Source organism: Galeopterus variegatus, unplaced genomic scaffold (assembly GCF_000696425.1).
Source record: "Galeopterus variegatus unplaced genomic scaffold, G_variegatus-3.0.2 Scaffold5214, whole genome shotgun sequence".
In the NCBI taxonomy this organism is placed as follows: domain Eukaryota; kingdom Metazoa; phylum Chordata; class Mammalia; order Dermoptera; family Cynocephalidae; genus Galeopterus; species Galeopterus variegatus.
In genome coordinates this window covers 135,372-156,765 of record NW_007731325.1, presented here as the reverse complement: position 1 = coordinate 156,765, position 21,394 = coordinate 135,372, and the positions used below count along the sequence as shown (strand labels likewise).

The following is a 21,394-nucleotide window of genomic DNA, read 5'->3' as shown; positions in this document are numbered from 1 at the left end:
TCTCTGATCAATTGCTCATTTGTCTCCAGGGAGGAAAAGAACATTAGACTAGGAGTCAGAATACCTGCATCCTGGTTCAGGTTGACACAAACTGCCTGAGTGATCGAGGCACAGTTCTTGCCTTTCTGGAACCCTATTTCCCCATCTGTAAAATGGCTTCAGAAATAGAACTGACCCCACGGGGTTGATGTGGGGATGAAACAAGATGAGGTGTTGACAGGACCGGTTGTTCCTTGACTCTGAGAGTACAAGAAATGCCACACAAGCAGTCCAGGGTCAGTGGTTTTGCCAAGGTCTGTCTGATCCCTCCCAAGGATGGTGTGTCCAGTACACTAGACCTCCGGCCATGCGGGTCACCGCAGTTGCTGGTTCTCTCAGGTCCTTTGGAAGAGGGGCTCTGCTGGCTGCTCCACTCCACTGTGCCAGGCTGGTCCTGGGCTCCTCACGGCTCAGACCCTCTCTTCCCCAGAGCCCATGCCCACTCTCTGGGATCTGGCTGCCACAGGGGCAAGGCCTCTCGGGAGCACATTTCCTCCTCCTCCTCCCGCTCATCCTCCACACCAGCTCATTCATCTCTGCCTTCAGAGCACAAGCACCACCCTCAGGAACAGCAAAGACAACAGCCGGCTGGTTTCTTTCCCACGGTGACAGCCTCTTGGGGCAGTGTTTTTGGGGTAGTGATCCTTTATGTTCCCCTGGGGGCATCCACAGGAGCAAAAAAACCACCAATCAGTCTCTCAGCAGCTCGCTTTGTTACGAGGGCTTGGCATGTGCTTAAGAAATGGTAGCTGGGGCCATTACTCTGCTTTCTTCCCCAAATCTTGCCCTCCATTCTCTGCTGGGACACGACCTCCTGCCGGAGGCCCCCGCTTTGTTGGCCACACTCCCTTGCTCTACCCTGCCACCCCCTCATCACACTCCCTCAGCCTGGCAGGAGGGCACCTACATGAGGCCATCGCAGGCAGCAGAAGGGACCCCAGGAAGCTGGAGAAAGCAGAAGTGAGAGTGTGATCTGGTAAGCAGTTTCCTTTCCTAGAGGCGGCCCCTCTGAAGGACCAGCAGGAGTCCAAAGCCACGTGTTGGGACACACGTGTCTTCCTGTCGGCCACCATTCCCCAGGGTTTGCCTTGGACTCTTGCTTGCTCAAGGTGAGAGACCGGCTACCTTGGTCCTTTGGTGCCTTCTCCAGAGCTGTGAGCATGCGGAGTTCAGTCCCCACTCCTGAGTCCACATTGTGGCCTCTTTCTGCCCTCTAGCAGGGCCCTCCTGGCTGGCCCTGGGCTTGGTGGCTGCCATCCCCTCCCTGTCTGGGGCCGTCTCTTCCATGCAGCCTCCCTGCCTGCCTGGGTACAACCTCAGTGTCTTGCTCAGCTTTGCTTTCTGATGTGCAGGATGAGATATATGTCCACGAGGGCAGGGACCGTGTCCTCCTCATCAACTTGCTTCCGCTATGTGGAAGGGGAACTTGAGCAGCAGTGGCTCGGTTGGTAAAGCAAAGAAAGCCCTAGGCTGTCCGGGACGGGGAGTGACCGGGAGCCAGCGTGGGTGGGAGAAGACGCTGCTCCTCTTGGGATGTGTGCTTTGTCCGCTGGCCCTGTTCGTTCGTTCCTCTCTCCGAGCCTCAGCCTTCTCATCTGTGAGTGGGGCTGGCACCACTGAGTGAGAGCTGAATGAGCAGCGTCTGCTTCAGCACTAGGCCCAGAAGGCTGGCGGGAGCGAGGGAGGGGGGTTGTCATTCATTCCTGGAAGCGTTCACTGGTTTCCCCATTTGGCCAGCATACCTTAATGAAGCCTGCAATCAAGCAGGCATTGTGGCAGCTGCACCCCCCAATCCCCAGCCCAGGAGCAGGTCTGGCCTGAGCTGGGAGAGGGCTGTGGCCAGGCAAGGGGGCTCTGCCTCTCAGGACAGCATGGAACGGGGCATAGAGCTAGGACTTGGAGAACGGTCAGGGCTTTGGCAGGTGGCCAGGGGTACCACATCCGCAGAGTCATAGGGAGATGTTGATGCAGACAGGGGTCTGGGGCCACCAGGTGGCCAGGGGTAAAGCACGATGCTTGCATCCACTCAGCAGGTACCATTTCAGCATCTACGGTGGGCCAAGGGTAGAGTAGCAGAGAGCAAAGAAAGCTAGGTCCCCACCACACAGGTCTGCTGTCAGCGCAGGGGAGACTGATGACAGGTGAGTAAGCAAATCAATAGGACAGTTTCAGGTGGTGATGAGAGCTGTGGGCCGGGGCTGGGAACCTAGTAGTCACTTCACACGTAAAGGTTGAATGAGTCAGTGAAAACGTGCTGAATGTGTTGAGAGAATGGATAGATGGCTCTGCAAGCTGATGTGGGTGTGCGAGAGACAGACAGACTGACCAAGCGCCCAGTGCTTCCTGAGCTCTTCCGTGGCATGTGGAGAAGCCGGAGAACGTGAAGCTGCAGATCTGCTTCAGCTTCTGAAGTCAGAGAAGGCTTCCAGGACAGCGGCGTTCAGGCTGGGACTTGAAGGGCGGGTAGGGAGGGGATGCCCCTGGCAGAGACCATGGCGAGAGCAAAGGCCCTGAGATCAGTGGCAGGGAGGGAAAGAAAGCTGGGGGAGAAGATGACCAGGCGGCCAAAGGTCTTGAACGTGGCTAAGGAGAACAGGCTGAGCCTATGGTGGGTCAGGACTAGGAACTGGACATTCCTGCTGCCGGGGCCTTGCTGGGCCCCAGGCATGGGGGAGGTGGGAGGTGGGAGGTGGTAGCCTAGATCATTGTGGGCCTGACACCCTTCCCAAGTGTGGAGGTGGGCCTGGGGCAGCCAGGGCCACAGAGCCAAGACACGAGGAATTTCTGTAGCAACCTGGCTGGCCTGGCTGCCTTTCAGGACAGAGAAACAATCAAGTCCCCCTGGAATAATAAAGTGTCAACACTGCAGTTATCGAATATGCAACTTAACAACACAACAGCACACTTAGCCAAATATTTGTCTGGAAGTGGCAGCCTCTTTGAGGCAGGTGTTGTTTATTGAGACTTTGCCCCAGCTCATCCGAGTTGTGGAGGGCTGGGTTCATTTCATGGGGGTTTTAGAGGAACTGGAACTAGATGTCTGTGGGGAAGCCATTTGGGGCCACTGCTGCCATTTACGGGGATACCCTGCTGAGTTTCTTACTGCTGCTGTAACAAGTTGCCACAAACTACATGGATTAAAACAACACAAATCTATTATCTTACTGCTCTGGAGGTCAGAAGTCTGACATAGGTCTCACCGAGTTAAAAATCAAGGTGCAGGCAGGGCTGCGTTCCTTCTGGAAGCCCTAGGGGAGAGTCTGTTTTCTTGCCTTTTCTAGCTTCTAGAGGCACCCGCACACCTTGGCTCGTGGCCCTTCCCATCTACAAAGCCAGCTATGGCTGATCGTGTCTTTCTCACATTGCATCTTTCCGATCGGAAACTTCTGTCTCCCACTTCCTCATTTAAGGACCGTTATGGTAACATTGGGCCCACCTGGAGAATCCAGGATAATGCCCCTATCATTACCCCTAATTCCATCCACAACCTTAGTTCCCCCTTGCCATGTAACCTAACATATTCACAGATTCCAGGGATTAGAACATGGACGTCTTCGGGGAGCATTATTCTGCCTACCACAGTCTCCCTGCCCTGTTCTGGAAGCTGAAGAAGTAACAATTAGGAAGAGAGAAGCCCCATGCTTGGCCAGGAGTCTGCACTGGGGCGACGTCCAGGTGGCTGTGTGGTGCCCACCCTCTGTAGCTCCACCTCAGTGTCACATCACATCCTCGGTGGCCCACCTCTCCCTCTTCCCGCATTCCCGTCACAGCTGCCCTGTTACTCATGAGTCTTCCCCCAACCCCTGCTCTTCTCCTACATGTTGGTCAAAATGGCCATTAAGTAAAGCAGCATTTCTCCACTTCTACTGACGTTTTAGGGCCGAGCTTTATTTGTTCTGGGGCTGTTCTGTGCCTGGGATGATGTGTAACCACACCCCTGGCCTGTACCCACCAGCTACCAGTAACGCCACTCCACCCCAGCTGTGACAACTAGAAATGTGTTGGACATTGTCAAATGTTCCTCGGGGGCAGTGGCCAGGATTGAGAACCTCTGAAGAAACAATCTTGGATGTCTGTCTTCTCTGCTGGTGACAGCTGTGTCCCAGACCTGCAGTGTGCTTGCCACTTAGTAGGTGCTCTGCACTTACTGGGTGAATGAACAGATGAATCTGTGTTAATTTTTCAAAATTAATGAATAAATTTATAAAAAGTGTATACATGCACCTGTATGTATATGTGTGTGTAAAATAGACTCCTGGTTTCTATAGACTGGGTACCTGAGAGTCACCTGGGAGCCTTTTAAGGAGTCACATTCCTGGGTTCCAGTCACAGAGAGTGGGGCTCCAGCCCAGGAATCTGTATCAAGAGTGCCTCATTGCTCCGCTGAAAAGTTAAACATAGACTTAGCATGTGATCCAGCAATTTCACTCCTAGACATGTACCCACAAGGACTGAAAGCAGGCACTCAAACAGAGACCTGTGGCAAACGTCCACAGCAGCATTATTCCCAATAGCTAAAAGGTAGAACAACTTGAATGTCTGTTGATGGATGAATAGATAAATGAAATGTTGTATATCCATGCAACAGAATGTTACTCAGCCTTAAAAAGGAAGGATATTCTGACACATGCTACAATGTGGGTGAACCTTGAAGACATGCTAAATGAAAGAAGCCAGACACAGAAGGACAAATACTGTATGATTCATAATGTAGTCAAATTCATAGAGACGGAAAGTAAAATAGCCATTACCAGGGGCTGGGAGGAGCGGGGAGTGGGGAGTCGGGAGTCGTCGTCCGATGGGTAGAGTTGCAGTGCGGGATGACAAAAAAGTTCTGGAGATGGACGGTGGCAGTGGTTGCACAACAGTGTGAATGTGCTTCATGTCACTGAATTGCACACCCAAAAATGGTTAAAGTGGTAAATTTTTGCTACATGCAAAAAGATGTTCTTCATTACAGCCGGGTCTGGGAATCAGTAGTGAGAGATGGGGATGGGAGGAGATATGGACTAGACCCGTTCCAGGCCCTTCAGAGCCTGCTGGTTGCTGGGTTGGGGCTTCTGACTGTGGCGACCGGAGGTTTGTGTCGATTTCTCCAGAGGGCGGCCTTTCTCTGAGGGGTGCACATACAGACCTCTAGGGAGGCCAGGTGGGCCACCTGCATGAGGGCCCGGCTGGGTGGGGACACACCTGTCTGGAGGTCCCACATCCTGGCCTTGGCAGCTGCTGCCCAGCTCCTGCCAATTCCTGCCGTGTGGGCTGCCTGGCCGGGGGAGAGAAGTCCAAGACCCGGAGTTGTACATTAAATCTCCTAATGTCGAAAGTTGGCGCGAATTCAGCGAACCGGGAAGCAAACAAACAAACAAAGCCACGTAGGGCCCAACAGATGATGCGGAGGCCTCCGGCCAGGGCTGCAGCTTCTCTGGGAGCTCGTGGGCTCAGGCCTAAGCCAGGTCCCTGTTTCTGCTCCTGCTGCCCGATGCTATGTCACTTCTGAAGCCTGACACCAGCCTTGTCTTTGATCCTCTGAGAATTTCTCTTGCTTTCAGTGTACCTAAAAGGAGATTTACAACAGAACAGTGAGGGAGTCTAGCGTGTGGGTTCCATGCAGGCTGGGGCCTTGGCACTGCCATTTATGAGCTGTGGGGCCATAGGTGACTGGCTTCTTTCTTCCCCATGCCTCAGTTTCCTCATCTGTCAAGTGAGAATATAATAGTTCTCACTTTGTAGTGAGGGCAAAGATAACAGGAGGGTGCAGGTGAGGGGCTTGACCTGGGGCAGGGCCCGTGGAAGGGCTCCGGTGTGCATGTGTGTGTGTGTGTGTGTGAGCCCTGGCCAGGGGAAGGAGTGAGCATGGAGTTGGACTGGCCACTGGTTGGTGAGTTAAACAACCTTGGACACCTATTTCTTCCTCTGTGATATGGGCCCAGTGATTTCTTTCTCAGAGTCATTCTGAGGATTAGACAAGATGATGTTCAAGTGGTTCCTGGCCACTGCAGGTGCCTGGTCCACATTTGTCCTGGCCCTTGGAGTTTGAGGCCATTGCCATCTGTGGAGATTCGAGAGAAGGGAGCTGGGTCTGGCAGGCCTGGTTGCAGATGGCAGAGAGCAGAGGAACAATCTGGTGTCCTGCCCCTCCCCCGCCGGCTCCCTCTCCTGCTTTCTGACCACTTGCTGATCAGGGCCACAGCCTCAGCTTTCCAGGGCAGCTTGGATGATGCTTAAGAATTCTCAGCTCTGTGCCTGCTTCTGAACACATGCTACCTTATTATCCCCTGCAAGGAAGGCCTTGCTGTCCCCCATGTACCGATGAGGACTCAGAGAGGGTTTGTCCAGGCTTGTGTGGACAGGAGGGTAAGGCCACAGGGCCAGAAAGAGGTGGTGAACTGGCCAGGCTGGCCTGGGGGAGGCCCAGAGCCTACTCCACCGAGCAGCCCTGGGTTTGCTGGTTGGGAGAAGGGGTCTCGTCCTGCCCAGACCCTTCCTGGGAGGGTTAGAGAGTTGGGGGTTGCATACCCACCCCGAGCAGGGGGCAGGCCCAGGGTGCCAAGGTCCTGTGCAGGATCATGAATGAGGGTAAAGGACCCTTAAAATCCTTAGATACTGAGGGGACCAAAGGGCTACGGGACCTTTGGGGGTCACTGACGTATGGTAGCTGAGGGCCACTGCTAGGGTAGCAAGAGGGTGATGGCATCTCAGTCCTCAGGAGGCACAGAGGTTCCTCCAGGTCCAAGGCCTCAGTGCTGGTGGGCTCAAGGACACTCAGGCCTGAGTGTCCTGACGTTGTCCACCACCCCTCAGATAAGGAGTGGTGGGGACGTCAGAGCGCCCTGTGTGTGCACTTCTCTCAGCGCCTCATGTTCAGTATATGTGGTCATTATGTGCGTGGTCATTATGCGTGAGTGCTCGTTACTTGTGTGCCCTGAGGAGGACAGGAGCCGGGATGGGGCCCTTCGGGAGTCCTTCCTTCCAGCCTTGAGAAGTGCGTCCTTGGAGACTCTGGGGTGTTTGAGGAGGGAGAAGAAAGATGTGCCCAAGACAAGTGGAAATGGAAGTCCTTGTCCCCCAACATCTGGCCTCCAGTGGGGGAAGGGGACTCTCCACAGGAAAAAGAGGACAAAATGAGGGTGATGAGAGGTCGTAACCCACCTGCTTGTAGATTCATCCCACAAAGATTTCCTGAGCCCAAGAAGGACATTGAGATGTAGCAGGCCTGGCCCCTGCACTGGACATGTTGGCATCGGGGCCACAGAGCAGTAGGGGCCGCCGTGGAAGTGCTGGTCGCCTGGCAGGGGTGGGGGCGCAGGGCCTCGCTGCTGTGGTGGCCAAGCCCAGGAGGGTCTGTGCAGAAATTCTCAAGCTTGGCGGCCCAGGAGGAAGTGTGTGTATGTCTTGGGCATGGGGATGTGTCACTGGCTTGACCTAGAACCCCCGAGGTCTCCCACCCAGGACGTGGGGGGACAGGCTCATGGGCAGGACCCAGGCTCTGGAGCCCTGGACAGCACCAGCATCAGCCCAACCCTTTTCCCTCCATCTCTGCAGGGGGCGGAGGAAAGCGCAAAGGGAAAAGCAAGAAGTGGAAGGAAATCCTGAAGTTCCCCCACATCGGCCAGTGTGAGGACCTCCGAAGGACCATAGGTAAGCCGTCCATTTAAGTGCCAAGCCGTCCATTTAAGTGTGAGGACCTCCGAAGGACCATAGGGGAGCCAGGAGCCATTTAAGTGCCAAGCTGCTGGGGCAGAGAGCCAGACACGAGTCAGTTCATGCAGTACAGTGACTCCAGGTGGGAGCTCCAGGCTCACGTCTTTGCTCATGGACAGAAGGATACAACCAGCTTCCGCTGAGTATTTGATGCGTGTCGGGCAGAATTATCTCCTCCCAATTACCTGTGAGGACCTCCGAAGGACCATAGGGGAGCCAGGAGCCATTTAAGTGCCAAGCTGCTGGGGCGGAGAGCCAGACACAAGTCAGTTCATGCAGTACAGTGACTCCAGGTGGGAGCTCCAGGCTCACGTCTTTGCTCATGGACAGAAGGATACAACCAGCATCCGCTGAGTATTTGATGCGTGTCGGGCAGAATTATCTCCTCCCAATTACCCTTTGAGGCAGGTGCTGTTATTTTACTCCACCTCTCAGAGGGAGAAACTGAGGCACAGACTGGTTCTCTAACTGGCCCAAAGTCGCACAGCTCATGGAGGGTGGTGGAGGTGGGCCTGGCCCAGCATGGAGTCCCCACTTGCAGCTTTCCACCCTTCCTTCCTGGAGCTGTGGGTCCTGCCTTGAGAAAGCAGCCCCAGGTTATGGGGTGGGGGAGCTGGTCTCCCCTTTCTTCTTGTTCTTTCTAGCCAGAGGCCCTGAAAAGGGGCAACTAAGCTGAACTGGGGAGCTGTTGGCACAGCTGGCTACTCCAGAACCATCACAGGTCAGCTGCGGTTCACACCAGCAGCGTGGATGTGCACTTTCTGCCTTTCTTCTCACTTCGCCTGTGTCTTAGCTCAGGCTGCTCTAACACATTGCCATAGTCTGGGCAGCTTAAGCAACAGACATTCCTTTCTCGCAGTTCTGGAGGCTGGGAAGTCCAAATCCAGATCCTGGCAGATCTGGTGTCTGGTCCCACTTCTTGGTTTGCAGATGGCCACCTTCTCATTGTATCCTTGCATGGCAGAGAGAGAGAGAGAGAGGAAGCAAGCTCTCTTGGGTCTCCTCTTACAAGGACAATAATCCCATTCATGAAGGCTCCACTGTCATGGCTGAATCCCCTCCTAAAAGCCCCACCTCCTAATACTATCACATGGGGAGTTAGGCTTTAACAGACCAGTTAGGGACAAACATTTAGTCCATAGCATCCTAGTTCCAGATTCAAAGACCCACTCGCCCTCCTGTCCCCTGCTCTCCTCCTCTGAGACACAGTTTCTGATATTTGAGGTGAACTAGCCCTGCCAACGCTTGGTGCCCCTCCCAGTCCTTCCCTCTAAGTCAAGACTCTCAGACGTCCCTCACTGTAGCCCTCCACCCAGGACCTCCTGAACAGCCCTCACCTTGCAGTCTGCCCGGCCCCAGCCTGTTCCCTTCTGGTTTGGGGGATCTGGGAGCACAGGATTCAACTCTGAGCTTTTCTCAGTCCATGGACCCCACCCAATGGGCCCCAGCCCTGTGTGTCCCTCCAGGTCCATAAATGGGCCTCTTGGCAGGACCCCCTCCCCTGGGAGGGTGTGAGAAACGTGCGTGCTGGTGTGTGGGAATGAATTCTTCTGTTCTCCTAAAGGGTATTGAAGAGACTCTGTGTGTGTGAGTGCAGAGTGAAGAGAGGCCTGGGAAAAACAGGAAAGCCGACGTAAACCAAGGGCTGCAGCTCATGGCGACGGGGTCCAGGGCTCGGGCTCTCCCGCGTGTTTACAGTCCGTCGCCGTGGTGTTTGCCCAGTCTCTGCTGGGGTCCTGCTGGAAGACTTTCTTAAATAAAAATCTCATTTCTCTTCTAGACCAATACACAAACCAAACAGTGGCAAATACCACATTTATTTTTCTTGTGGGCACATGAGCTCACTTTCTGAAGCTCTTTGGGAGGATGTCCTGGGGCAGACTTTTGCCAAGGTGACAGGGCCCACAGGGCAGCGTGGAATGGTGTCGTGGGAAGGCTCTTGCTCAGAGGGAAAGGCAGAGCCCAGGACGACCCCAGTACGCTGTCTACTCTGGGTTGTCCAGACCAGTGGTCAGTTAAAGCCACAGCCTTCTGTACCTTCAGCACTGCGCTGGACAACCACCAGCCTTCTCCACCCAGCAGCCGGGGTGATTTTGAAAAATGAAAACTGCATCCTGTGAATCATCCCCTGCTGAAACCACCCCAGCAGTTCTCCATCCTACTTGTGATAAAACCCAAACGTCTTTCTGTGACTTATAAGCACTTTGGCCATTGTGTGAAACCAGTGGACCCCCTTCTCAGAATAATGCTTTTACATATAGAATAGAATACAGAGGCTGGCTGGTTAGCTCATTTGGTTAGAGCATGGTATGAATAACACCAAGGTCCAGGTTTCGATCCCTGTACTGGCCGGCTACCAAAAAATTAAGAGTAAATAGGATACATAGGGTTACAAAGGGAACCAATTGCTTTCAAATATAGTTATTAAATTCTTAAAAAATTTTTGAGATAGAAATATATGTTTCTTTGTTAATACTTTTTATAACCAAGGTCTAACAGCTGGTCTAATAGTGATGGTAATTTTGAATTTGTGGTGAGCATAAGTGATATTTTCAGGTACCTGCAACAATGGTGGTGTGAATGGATCTGTGATTTCTGTCTGTCATGAAGTCCAGGCATTGCTAACATTATGGGCTTTTGTCAACATTTGTAATTGAAGGAGGTGCTCATTTTCAGTTAGAGGTTGATGAAAAGAAAGATGTCGTTTTTCTCTATCCAAGTCCACGACTCTCTCAGTTCTATGTAAGGACCTCTGGCTGTCCCTCCCCGCCCTGCCCTACGTGATCTCCCTCCCCCTTCTCCATCCACAACCTCACTGAATACCACAAGCTTGTCTCCAGCCTGGAGCCTTTGCACCTGCGGTTCTGTCCACCTGGAATATTCTTCCCACATTTTTTTCCAGGGGACTTTTAGGTCTCAGCCCAATTATGACCTCCATTGAGAAGCCTTCAAAAAAGGAGCCACGCTGTCCCTCTAATTGCATTCTTTCACATGGTGCCGTTTATTCAATGTTCTTTGCCCACAACTTCATCTGAAGTCATCTTTTATTTAGTTGTTTACTTGTGTATTTTCTGTTTCCCACATTGGACTGGAGTTTCTATGTTAATAGTGACCGTGTCTTGCCTGGTTCATTACTTACTAGCACATCACCTGGCACATTAAAGGGGCTCGTTAAGTACTGGGAGAGTGAAGGAATGAGTGAGATGAAATATTTGGAACTAGGGCTCTTTTTAAAAAAATCGTGACATGTGTTCGCCATACCCAAATTTAACTTTAGCCAATGGTTAAAGTAATAAAAGTTGAGCCTTAGGAGGCACCTTAGAAAGCATCCACTTTAACTCCCCCCTCCCCCCACTTTCCTTACTGTATTGCTGAGGAAGCTTAGTGCAATGACAGTCTAGTATCTGCTAAGCAGGGAAGGCAAACTGGTGGCTCCTGACCCAGGCCAGTTTCCCCTAATGCTGGAGTCTGAGTCGTTATCACAGGCACGTTAGGTTTTGATGGACTCTTCAGCTCAAGGAACTGGAGAGCATCTTGTCCAACCACCATCTCAGAGGTGAGTAAACAAGCTCCAGGAGGAGAGTGACCTGCCCAGGACAGTCTGGTCCCCTGGTCTTAAGTGACAGCTTTTCACTTCTCAGCATCATATTGATTCATAGGCATTTTGGGCATCAGCCAGCCCTAGCCAGTACACCAAGCAGGGAGACTCAGGACACGCTCAAGGACAGACGTTTCTGTCCATCTCTGTCTCTCTGTTGTGGTGCAAAGTAGTGCTACACATTCATTTTCTTAGTCAAGTAATGTTTATTGAGCACTTACCATGTGCCACTCATGGGGGAAACAGAGCTGAGCTCTGCTCCCCCAGAGCTGATTCATGGCTGGGCCCAGGAGACCAGCTGAAGTAAAGATGTGATAAAAATTGAAGAAGTTGCATGACGTGAGGAACAGGCTGCTGAACTGGAGAACAGCGGTGAGGTTCTCCACCCATCCGAACTTCTCTGGAGGAGCTGGCATTGCTCGGAGATGGGGCATCTCTTTGTGTGAGCTCCCCAAGGGCCTAGACCATGTCTTCTCCTTCTGGGTGTCTCCACTGCTGGCCCAGTGAGTGGATGAATGGATGGACAGATGGCTGAAGTGGCCGGATGGGTGTTGCCTCCTCCTCAGCCTGGAAACCAGAACTGTGACTGGCAGCAATAAGTATTGAGACAGAGATCTGTTGCCATACTTATCTGATTCCAGGGTGAGCCCCAGACAAGCCGATTTTAGACAGAACTGGTAGAGGACAGATAGACCATGAAAAGAAGGTGTTATCTGCTCAACAAAACATCAAATAACATCATTATTAGTTAATAAGCTATCTGTTCATGTAAGAACATTAGAAGGCCAAAATCAAAGAAGTTCTCAGAATGTCCACAACTTGGAAGGCTGGTATGTCATCATGAAGATAAAAGATTGTTGAGGTTTGCAAATATTTCTCAGTGACGCAGAATGTTCTGTTGGGCAAAAGTGTGGCATTTTTATTTACTTAGCTCCAGCTCATTGCATACTTTATTCTTTCACTAAAAAAAAAAAGTAGGAGGGGGCTTGAGTGAAAGAGTTGATTATTTCACTGTTTGGCAATATTTCTGTAGGAACTGTCCAAAAGCTATATAATAAATCAAGCCTCCACCCCACCCCCAGCAGGACTGACGTTTACGAGGAGGCTGTTCGCAGAGAGTGGCAGCTGCATTCAGCCACTGCGGTACCCAGAACCCTCGCAGATGGGATGGGGAGATTGAGTTGCCTTGTGCAAGAGCCCCTTGCCAAAGCCCTAACTCTTTTCAGGAGGAGAAACTAGGCTGTGTGGGATGCCTAGAGGAAAATGTGGAATCTTAACATGGAAAAAAAAAACAAACCCAAACTGTAATATGGTGAAGACTTCCTTGAACTAGCCTAGTGCTTGGTTATTCACTCAACATTGCCCATGTCCTTTAAACATAAAAGTGGTCAACCAGTACTTGTTGAGTCCCTACTGTGTGCTAGGCATTGTTGCAGACGCTGGAGCTGTACCGTCTGCCACCCTCGAGAAGCAGAGTGGTCTTGTGGAAGGATCTTGGTCATTGCCATCAAGGTCAAATGGTGGCTCTGTTGCTCCCAGCTGGGTGACTTAGGGCAAGTTGCTTAATTTCTCTGGGTTGTGGTTTCTTTGGAAAATGGAGACACTAATACCAACCTGGTAGAACTGTTGGGAGGGGTCCGCAGAGTGTCTCATACATGCTGTCATTGTCATCACCATTGTTGTCATCATCCTCATGGTGGTAGTGGTTTGAGGGCAGAAGTTGAGGATCCTTTAAGAGGGCTTTAGAGTTTCCCAAAGAAGCTGAATTGGCTACATATGATGAATGGGGTCAGCTGTTTCTGTGCTGACATGAAGTGGGTCCAGTGCCCGAGGGACATATGCCGTGGAGTCATCTGAATCCTACTCTTCCTTGAGCACCCGTCTCCAGCTTCCTCTTCCTGGAAGCCCACCCCGATTCCTGCAGCCCTCAGCCCCACAGCATGCCCAGGAAGCTGGTAGCATCACACTCTGCCCAGACCTGTGTTCTGGCCTGGTGGGTTTCTTTAAGAGGACATATGAATATATAAACAAAGTAGAATTAAAAGATAATACGAATCTTCTCATGAACTTTTTGAAGACCCTCATCTATGTTCTGGAAAGCTGCAACCCAGAGTTTTAACAATGGTTTCCCCTGGGGAAGGCATGGAGGTCAGAGGGGACATTAGCTTTATCTGGAAGGTAATTTTTTAAAAGAAGAACAAATTGGCACATTATTTGTGTCATTAAAAACGAATGAATAAAGGCTGGAGCCCCTGCCTGATTTCACAGTGTAGCAGAGAGAATGGTGATTTCTGACTTTACTTGTTGACTTTGTGTCCCCTGATGAATCTGTGGGCTCTGAGAGGACGATCAGAGTCTCACATGTCTTTGTGACCCAGTCCCCCTCAGGCCTGCCAGGCTGGCACGCAAGCTCTTGATTTCATTGTCAGGGAAACCAAGTCTCTCTGCAGACGTCATCGCCGTCCTTGGGGTGATAAGGGCGCGTCACGTCTGTCGTTCTGCCACTTAACCGTGCTCTGATAAGGCACAGCATCTGCTGGTCCTTGGAGGGCAAGATAAATTTAGATGTGGTAGATTTGGAACATCAAGTGACCTGTTTGCAGTGGAGCTTTTAGGAGGGAGAGGGTGGCCTGGCTTGTCTGCCCACTCTTTTCTGGGCATTGCTCTCATTCTCTCATTCCCCCCTTCCCCACCCGCATGACCGGCAGCCCCTTGAAAGTGAGGGGCATGAGCTTGGATGCATGTGAGATGCTCAGTGATACTAGTCAGTGGATTCTTATTTGGAGATTCTTAGAATGGGGCGCTGGTAGGGATTTCACAGATGATCTGGAGCCGTGATTTTCAAAGGCTGCTCTGCAGGGAGGGTTTGTGATCAGAGCAGGCTACTACCTGATCAGGTTTTCTTTTACCTTTTATATGTAGACTTCTATGTAAGATTTTATTCTAAGGCTAAAACCAAGTTTGAAACCCAATGTTCTAGGCCAGCTCTCCCATTTTCCAGATAAGTAAACTGAGTCCTAGAGAGATAAGCAACTTGCCAAGGTCTCCCTGTGACCTGACTCCAAGGCAGTCTTTCCCCCACTGTGTTAGTTTGCCAGGGCTGCCATAGCAGAGCAGTGTAGACTGGGTGGCTTAAGCAACAGAAATTTATTGTTTCCCAGTTCTGGAGGCTGCAAGTCCAAGATCAAGATGTGGTTCCTTCTGAGGCTCTGCGGGAGAATCTGTCCCATGCCTCTCTCGTAGCTTCTGGTGGATTGCTGGCAGTCTTTGGTGTTCCTTGGCTTATAGATGCATACCCCAATCTCTGCCTTCAACTTTACATGGCGTTCTCCTTGTGTGCGCATCTGTCTCTAAGTTTCTCGTTTTTATAAGGATGCCTGTCATATTGGATTAGGACCTGCCCTAATGACCTCGTTTTATTTTTTATTTTTATTTATTTTTTAAAGATGACCAGTAAGGAAATCTTCACCCTTGACTTGGTGGTGTCAGCACCACGCTCTCCCAAGTGAGCCAACTGGCCATCCCTATGTTGGAATCCAAACCCATGGCCTTGGTGTTATCAGCACCACACTCCCCCCAGTGAGCCACGGGCCAGCCCTAATGACCTCATTTTAAACTTGGTTACCTTCATAAAGATCCTTTTTCTAAATAAGGTCACATTCTGAGGTACTGGGGGTCAGGACTTCAACATATCTTCTTTGGGGGGCACAACTGAGCCCATAACATAGTCACTTTATTACATGGTCTGTGGAGTTAAGGTACAGGGGGCAGAGGATCCTGATTCCCACAGGTCTGAGGGTGGCCCCTACTCTCCCCCATGACCCTGGCTCAGAGTTAACCCCTGCAGGCCTGGGCTGATTACTTCCCCAGTGGGCCACAGGCACACACGTGGGAGGATTGTTTTCCAAGCCACGTTACATGGTGCTCTTTCCGTCTCCCTTTTGGTTGCTGTTGAAGTCATAGTAGTTGGTAAATTATTTTGCTAAAAGACACGGAAAATTGTAAGGAAAGAAAGCCAGTCACTAATGATTTTATCTCTCAGATATAGCCATAGTTAACACTTTCATGTAATTTCTTCTAGCGTTTTTCCACCTGTACACATACATACGGGTTTTCTTTCTTACCTTTTCTCCTAATATAATATAAAAAATATTTTCCCACATTATTAAAATTCTTCATAAATGTGATTTATGTTTTTCTGTTTGACACATATTTATTGGCTGTCAGGCTTTGAGGATGCATATAAAACACAGAACTTCCTCTTCTCATGGGTGTCCTTCTGAGTGATTACCCGAGTGGACCGGTGGGGACCCTCAATCTTCCCATCAGTTAGTTGATGGGTCAGTGCTATTACCCTCAGGATTGGTCCTGGCCCCTGGGCTCTCCCCATCTATTTCCTGTGGGTAAATTTTTTCTTTAAGCTATCTTGAAAATAAGCCCTTGCACACGAGCCCAGCATAAACCTGGTTTTTAAAGGTTTCATATCTGTTACATGATATATTGTACTATTTTGGTTTTCCCCTCTAGTTTTTGCCGTTACAATTAACGTTGTTCTGATGAACATCTTTGAACTTCATGGTGGCATTTCCATCTATAGCTGAAAGGTGAGAAAAAGCCCATGCTGTCTTGAAGGCCAGAACACATTCAGCTAACCCCCAGCAGCCTGTACAGTGCCCTCTCTGCTTCCTTGGCTTGCTCTGGAATGTTCCGCATGCAACTTTGCACTTGTATCTGCAGACGTCATTAACCTGAAATGTGATGGGGATGGACAGAGCCGATGATGTTTGGTGAGCAGCTTCAGCCTGGCTTACTAGCTCTGATTTGCTGCAGCTGGCAGGCCTGAGAAGGGGTTTTCTGTCTGTGTTAAGTCCCAACACTGAAAACGGGAAAAACAAGCTAGTTTGTGCAGCACCAGGGACCTCAAACCAGCGCAAGAGGCCAGCCGACCTGCAACAGCCTGAGCATGACTGCGTTGTGCCCATAGAGAGATGCTAGGACAATACTTCTAATGGTCTCTGCCCAGACTCAATTTACGGAATTTAGTTGCCAGGGCTCAGTCCATTCAGCAACACCTTGGCCGCGGAGCCCTGCAAAGCTGCTGCTCTTTTCTCCCCTCAGCGTCCACCTTGGTGCATCAAACATCCCTTGTGCTGGGTACCGCGGAGCTAGCATGAGAGAGAAAAAGAGAAAAGAAAAACTGCAGAGGGAAGGATATTTGGGGCCAATATGAATTTTTCAAGTTGAAAAACAAAAGCAGAAAATGGCAGCCATAGAACAACAAAATCACCCCCTAAAGAGCCCTCAGGGCATGAGCTATTATATATAGAGATTTCTAGCTGCATTGGTAGAAAGGAAAATGTGAAATCAAGAAACATTTTGAGTGCTTTTTTTTTTTTTCTTATTTCATGGTTATGCTGTCTTTGCATCATCTTTAAAATTTATTTTTAAATTATCTTTTAATTTTTTTTATATTACAAAAATTAAGGGCTGGACCGTGGCTCACTCAGGAGAGTGTGGTGCTGATAACACCAAGGCCATGGGTTCGGATCCCTACATAGGGATGGCCGGTTTGCTCACTTGGGAGAGCGTGGTGCTGACAACACCAAGTCAAGGGTTAAGATTCCCTTACCGGTCATCTTTTAAATATATATGTATATATATATGTTCATGGATGAAATTTCTGAAACATCATTTAAAAAGAGGAAAATAAAGATTGCCCATGAATGAAAATAAAGATTGCCAACTGAATCTAGCAGTTAGACCACTGCTAACCTTTGGTCTATAGCCCTTTCGTATTTTGTTCTGCTCATAGAGAGAATTGCACCAGCCTTGATTATTACTGTTTCCTTGCCCAGAGTCAGATAGCATTTTAAATGAAAATATGCGGCTGTAGAATCCCCACTGGCCTGGGAGGCAGAAGACCCAGGATCTCATGCCACCCCCTTGTTCCCGTGGCCTTGGAAAAGTCACTTAACCTTGATTTGCTCATCTTTAAAAGGGGGATTCAATAACCCCTACCTTAGCAGATGATTGAGTGGCCAAGGGAGTTACTGGGAGAAAGTGCTTTGTAACATGCTCTGCAAGTTGTTGCTGGCCATTTTCGATGTGGTCAGGTGACCCTTTGATTGGACAAATGGCTAGAGTAATTTTCCTGTCTTCCTGGGGAACCATGACCCTTTTTTCTAAAGTCACCCCGGCTCTGGTCTTGGTGAAAGTCACCACCCTCCTTCCAGCTGCCCAGAGACCTAAGGTCCCCTTCTCGCCTGCCCTGCCACACACCCCCTGCCCTGTGCATGTGTCCAGTCCCTCTCCAAGACCAGTTAGCACACTATCTCCTGGATCGTCCCCTCTCCCCCCGTCCCCACTGGTTCCTTTGTCCCGGCCTGAACTCCTGTGTTGGCTCCTTATAACCTCTGGGCACACCCATTGCCAGCCAAGCTCCATGCAGTAGCTAGGAGGTTCTTTCTAAAATGTCAGTCAGGTCCCACCACCACCTGCTTCAATAGCTTTCCATTGCTGCCAGGGGGGAGTCCAAAGGTCTTGTCAGAGCTGACCAGGCCTTGCCTTATCTGGCCTGTGCTTATACTCCAGCTTCGGCCCTCCTGCCTGCCCCCCCACTCAGCCATTTCTTCCTGTCTCCTCTCTTCTCCAGACCTTTGCCTAGGCTGTTCCTTCTGCTGGACACACTTTCCTCACTCTGCCTGGTGATTAACTCAACCTCAGGCCTCTACTTTACAGCTCACCTCCTCCAGGAAGTCTTCCCTGGTGACCTTACCCAGTCACACTTTGCTCTCCCACCTCGTGCTGTCCCTGTCCCCGCTGTGGTGGCCTGATGACTCACCTCCATCCTCCACTTGACCATGGGCTTCGTGAGGGTAGAGCCTAGGTCTGCCTGGTGCTGTTTCCCCAGCACCCACCACGGTTGTCTGCTCCGCCTCAGGCCCTTTTAGCATTTTGATTTTCCTCCTTGCTCAGATATTTTTATTCTCCCCTGGAGATGGAAAAAACCACTTAATCTCCCCAAATCCTGGACTGATTGCTGGTGGTTCTTATTTTTTTCTCTCTCTGAGTTCTTTTAAAAGTCCTGGAAATGTGGACTGAGGACAGCTGTCGAGTGTCAGTTCTGAAGTAGCTGCTTTGATCAGAAATGGCTCAGGGGAAAGATGTCCAATTGCACCTCCCGCCAAGGGCAGTGACCCCACTTTTCTCTCCCCTTCTGGACCTCCAACCAACCTCAGGGGGAGGCGTGGGAGAGTGGGGGGAGGTGCACCCTGCCAGCATAGTTGTCATGTCGGTCCCCTCTGGCTGCCAGAGCCCAACTGGCCAGGCAGAGATGGGCACTGGGTGATGTTGCTCGAGGCCTTTGGCTGAGCTCAGCTTGGGGCAGAGGAAGGTGCTGAGAGCAGCTTTGCCAGCAGCCTCCAGCATCGGGCTGGGGTGTCAACAACGGGGATGATGAGCAGCGGGAGGCACTGTCCTGATGCATGAGGCAGCTCAGCTGGGCCAACGCTATTGAGTTACTAAATCGAACCAGTGCGGGCAGGCTGGACTAGAGACAGCAATGAAGAACAGAGCTCTAGTGTCAGAGGGACCTGCATTTGAGCAGGCTCTATTCCTTACTGACTGTGCCTTTGGGCAAGTGATTAAACTTCCCCAAACCTCAGTTTCCTTGTCTCCAAAATGGGGAGAGGAGTGTTGAAAGGAGTGAACGAAGAAATGCCTGGGGAAGGCTCTGCACAGGGCCCGGCCTACGGCGAGAGCGCTCATCTGTGCCAGCTGCTTTGACATCACCTTCCTCTGCCTCCTCACTGGCGTCAACAGTCCCGTTCAGCATGGAGCTGTGCTTTTCTGTTCCCCCGGTTGGTGGTTGCCAGGTCCTGCTGGCTCGAGTTTATCTGTTCATTCATTCGTTCATTCATCTGTTAAGCCTTTCCTCTGTGCCAAGGATCCAGGAAGCTGCCAGGTGGTGGGGAGCAGCTTTCAGAAGTGGCTCTTGGCAGCGTGGGCTAGGCCACGTTTATTGCCTTTATGTAACCCAAATGTAACCCCTTTCTCCTTAGCCACATCCCTACCCCTCAGATCGCTATTCACTTACTCCCAGCAGACTTGGAGTGGTCCCCCCGACCCTATCTCGTCCATCCTTCTGCCTCCAGGCAGGAGAGGCCTCAACCACCGCAGACACACGGGGTGATAGCCAGTCCAATCCATGAATGCTCATTCAGCTTTTACTCCAGGCATCGTCCTTCAGAGGGTCCCCAGGGGAGATGTGAGGTCAGCTCCATCCCTTAGGAAGTACCCTTATTTGGGAAACCAGGGCAGAAAGTGCATGTGTGGTTCTGGGTAACAGCCATGTGGAAGGTCCGTCCTTAGTACCAAGTGGCCAGAGGTGGAGCGGGGAAGGGAACAGTGGCATCTATGTGGGATGGGAGTGCCAGTTGAGTACACGAGAGAAAGAGGAGGCTTTCGGGGTCAGCATCACACGCCCAGCAAGCATTCACTGGGCACTCACCACGGACTAGGTACGGGAGACACATGCATGTCCAGTGGTTGCAAAGCCCTTTGGGCCAGGTGCTGTTTGCCCATCCTGTTTTATGGCCAAGGAAGTGGAGACTCAGATTAGTAAATTGCTTAGGGTGACAGAGCTCTGAAAGAAGCAGAAAGAAGCAGAGCCTGGATTCAAACCTGGGCCTGAGTCAAGGCTGTGCTGGCTGTGGATTTCCTCCAGTTGGCCATGCTTTCCCCAGGGGGATGGGACAGTGAGGGGCACATTTGGGAGGCAGTGTGTGCACTGCTCACATGGTGGGCTTTGTGCAGGGAAGTCATGAGGCAGAAGGTCAAAGAGAGGCCTTCAGCCTGAAAGATCAGGTCTTTGTCCCGCAAGTAGTAGGGAGTCATTGAATGTTCATCTCTGATAGCCCCTGCAGTCACCCTCAGGGTGAAAGTAGGGAGCAGAAGCATGGACAGAGCAGACTGGGCTCCCAGACCTGTATGAGCTTCATTCATTTCTTCTCCTGATATTTATTATTAACCTACTGTGTGCCGGGGAGAAAGGAGACAATTACTCAAGTATCTAGCCCATGACCAGGCATGTACCATAAATGGCCTCCACTTCTGATGACAATAGTGCCAGGGCTCAGGTGATGCCACAGGAGGCGGGAGCTGCTGGAGCCTCTGCCACCTGCTGTGTCAGGCCAGAGCAGGTTTCTCTCGCTGACGCCCGGTCACAGGATGCCTTTCAGCACCACCTGTCAGAAGTCTGTGCCACAGCTCCCACTGCCCACCTGTCTCTTCCCTGCTCCTTTCAGGGACGGTTTCTCACTTCCCTGCTGTCTGTCCTCTCTCCCCGCTACCCCTTTTGGAATGCAGCAGATGGGCATAAATGTCACACTGGCCATTTCTTTGCCTGTGTTGTGCACAGGGCCACTCTGCCCAAGAGATCATCTCAGGTGTGTTCCTGGTGGGGCTTGTACTGGTGAGACGTTCTCATTGACCTGAGCTGATGGGGGTCAGAATGTGAGTGTGGGGTGCAGAGGGAGCTCCCCACCTCTGACAGCCCCCTGGCCTTCTCCCCTGGCCAGCCAGCCATGAGACTCATTGTCTTGGAGCTTTTGGGTCAACAGGTGTTCTGCCACCCTTCAGCCTCCCTTCATTGGCTTTACCGTGATGGGAGTAGTTCTCAGCCTTGCTTGCCTGCTGCTGGGCTAACTTCCCACCCAGTCCCCACCTGCACTCCCTCCTGGATCCCTTTTTCTCACGATGGCTTTACCAGCCTCGCCAGGTAGGAACCTCAGAGTTCCTGTCCCCACGTCATTAGACCCACCCTATCTTCCCTGTCGCGTTGCCTTGACATTCATCACCCCACTTGGACTGGGGCAGTCACCTCTTCATTGGTCCTGTTTCAAGTTGGTTTCTCTTTCCTTCCTTCCTATCCAATCAGACCTTTCTGCTTGTTGTTCTTAGCACTCCCAGAAGGTTTTATTTATTTATTTTTTTTATCTTTTTTTCGTGTCCGGCAACGGATCGCAACCCTCAGTGTCGCGCCCGTACCGGACCGGG

The 21,394-nt window shown here is 51.2% G+C and overlaps 1 protein-coding gene across 1 annotated transcript in view; it reads left to right on the top strand.

The window, feature by feature from the left end:
• Positions 1 to 6,933: 6,933 nt before the first annotated feature.
• GRK5 (G protein-coupled receptor kinase 5) overlaps positions 6,934 to 21,394 on the top strand; it is a 127,303-nt gene continuing 112,842 nt past the window's right edge. Inside the window, exons 1-2 of the mRNA XM_008589108.1 lie at positions 6,934 to 7,021; positions 7,582 to 7,677. Of these exons, the coding sequence (XP_008587330.1) occupies positions 6,934 to 7,021; positions 7,582 to 7,677 (184 nt within the window). The remainder of the gene's footprint in view (positions 7,022 to 7,581; positions 7,678 to 21,394) is intronic.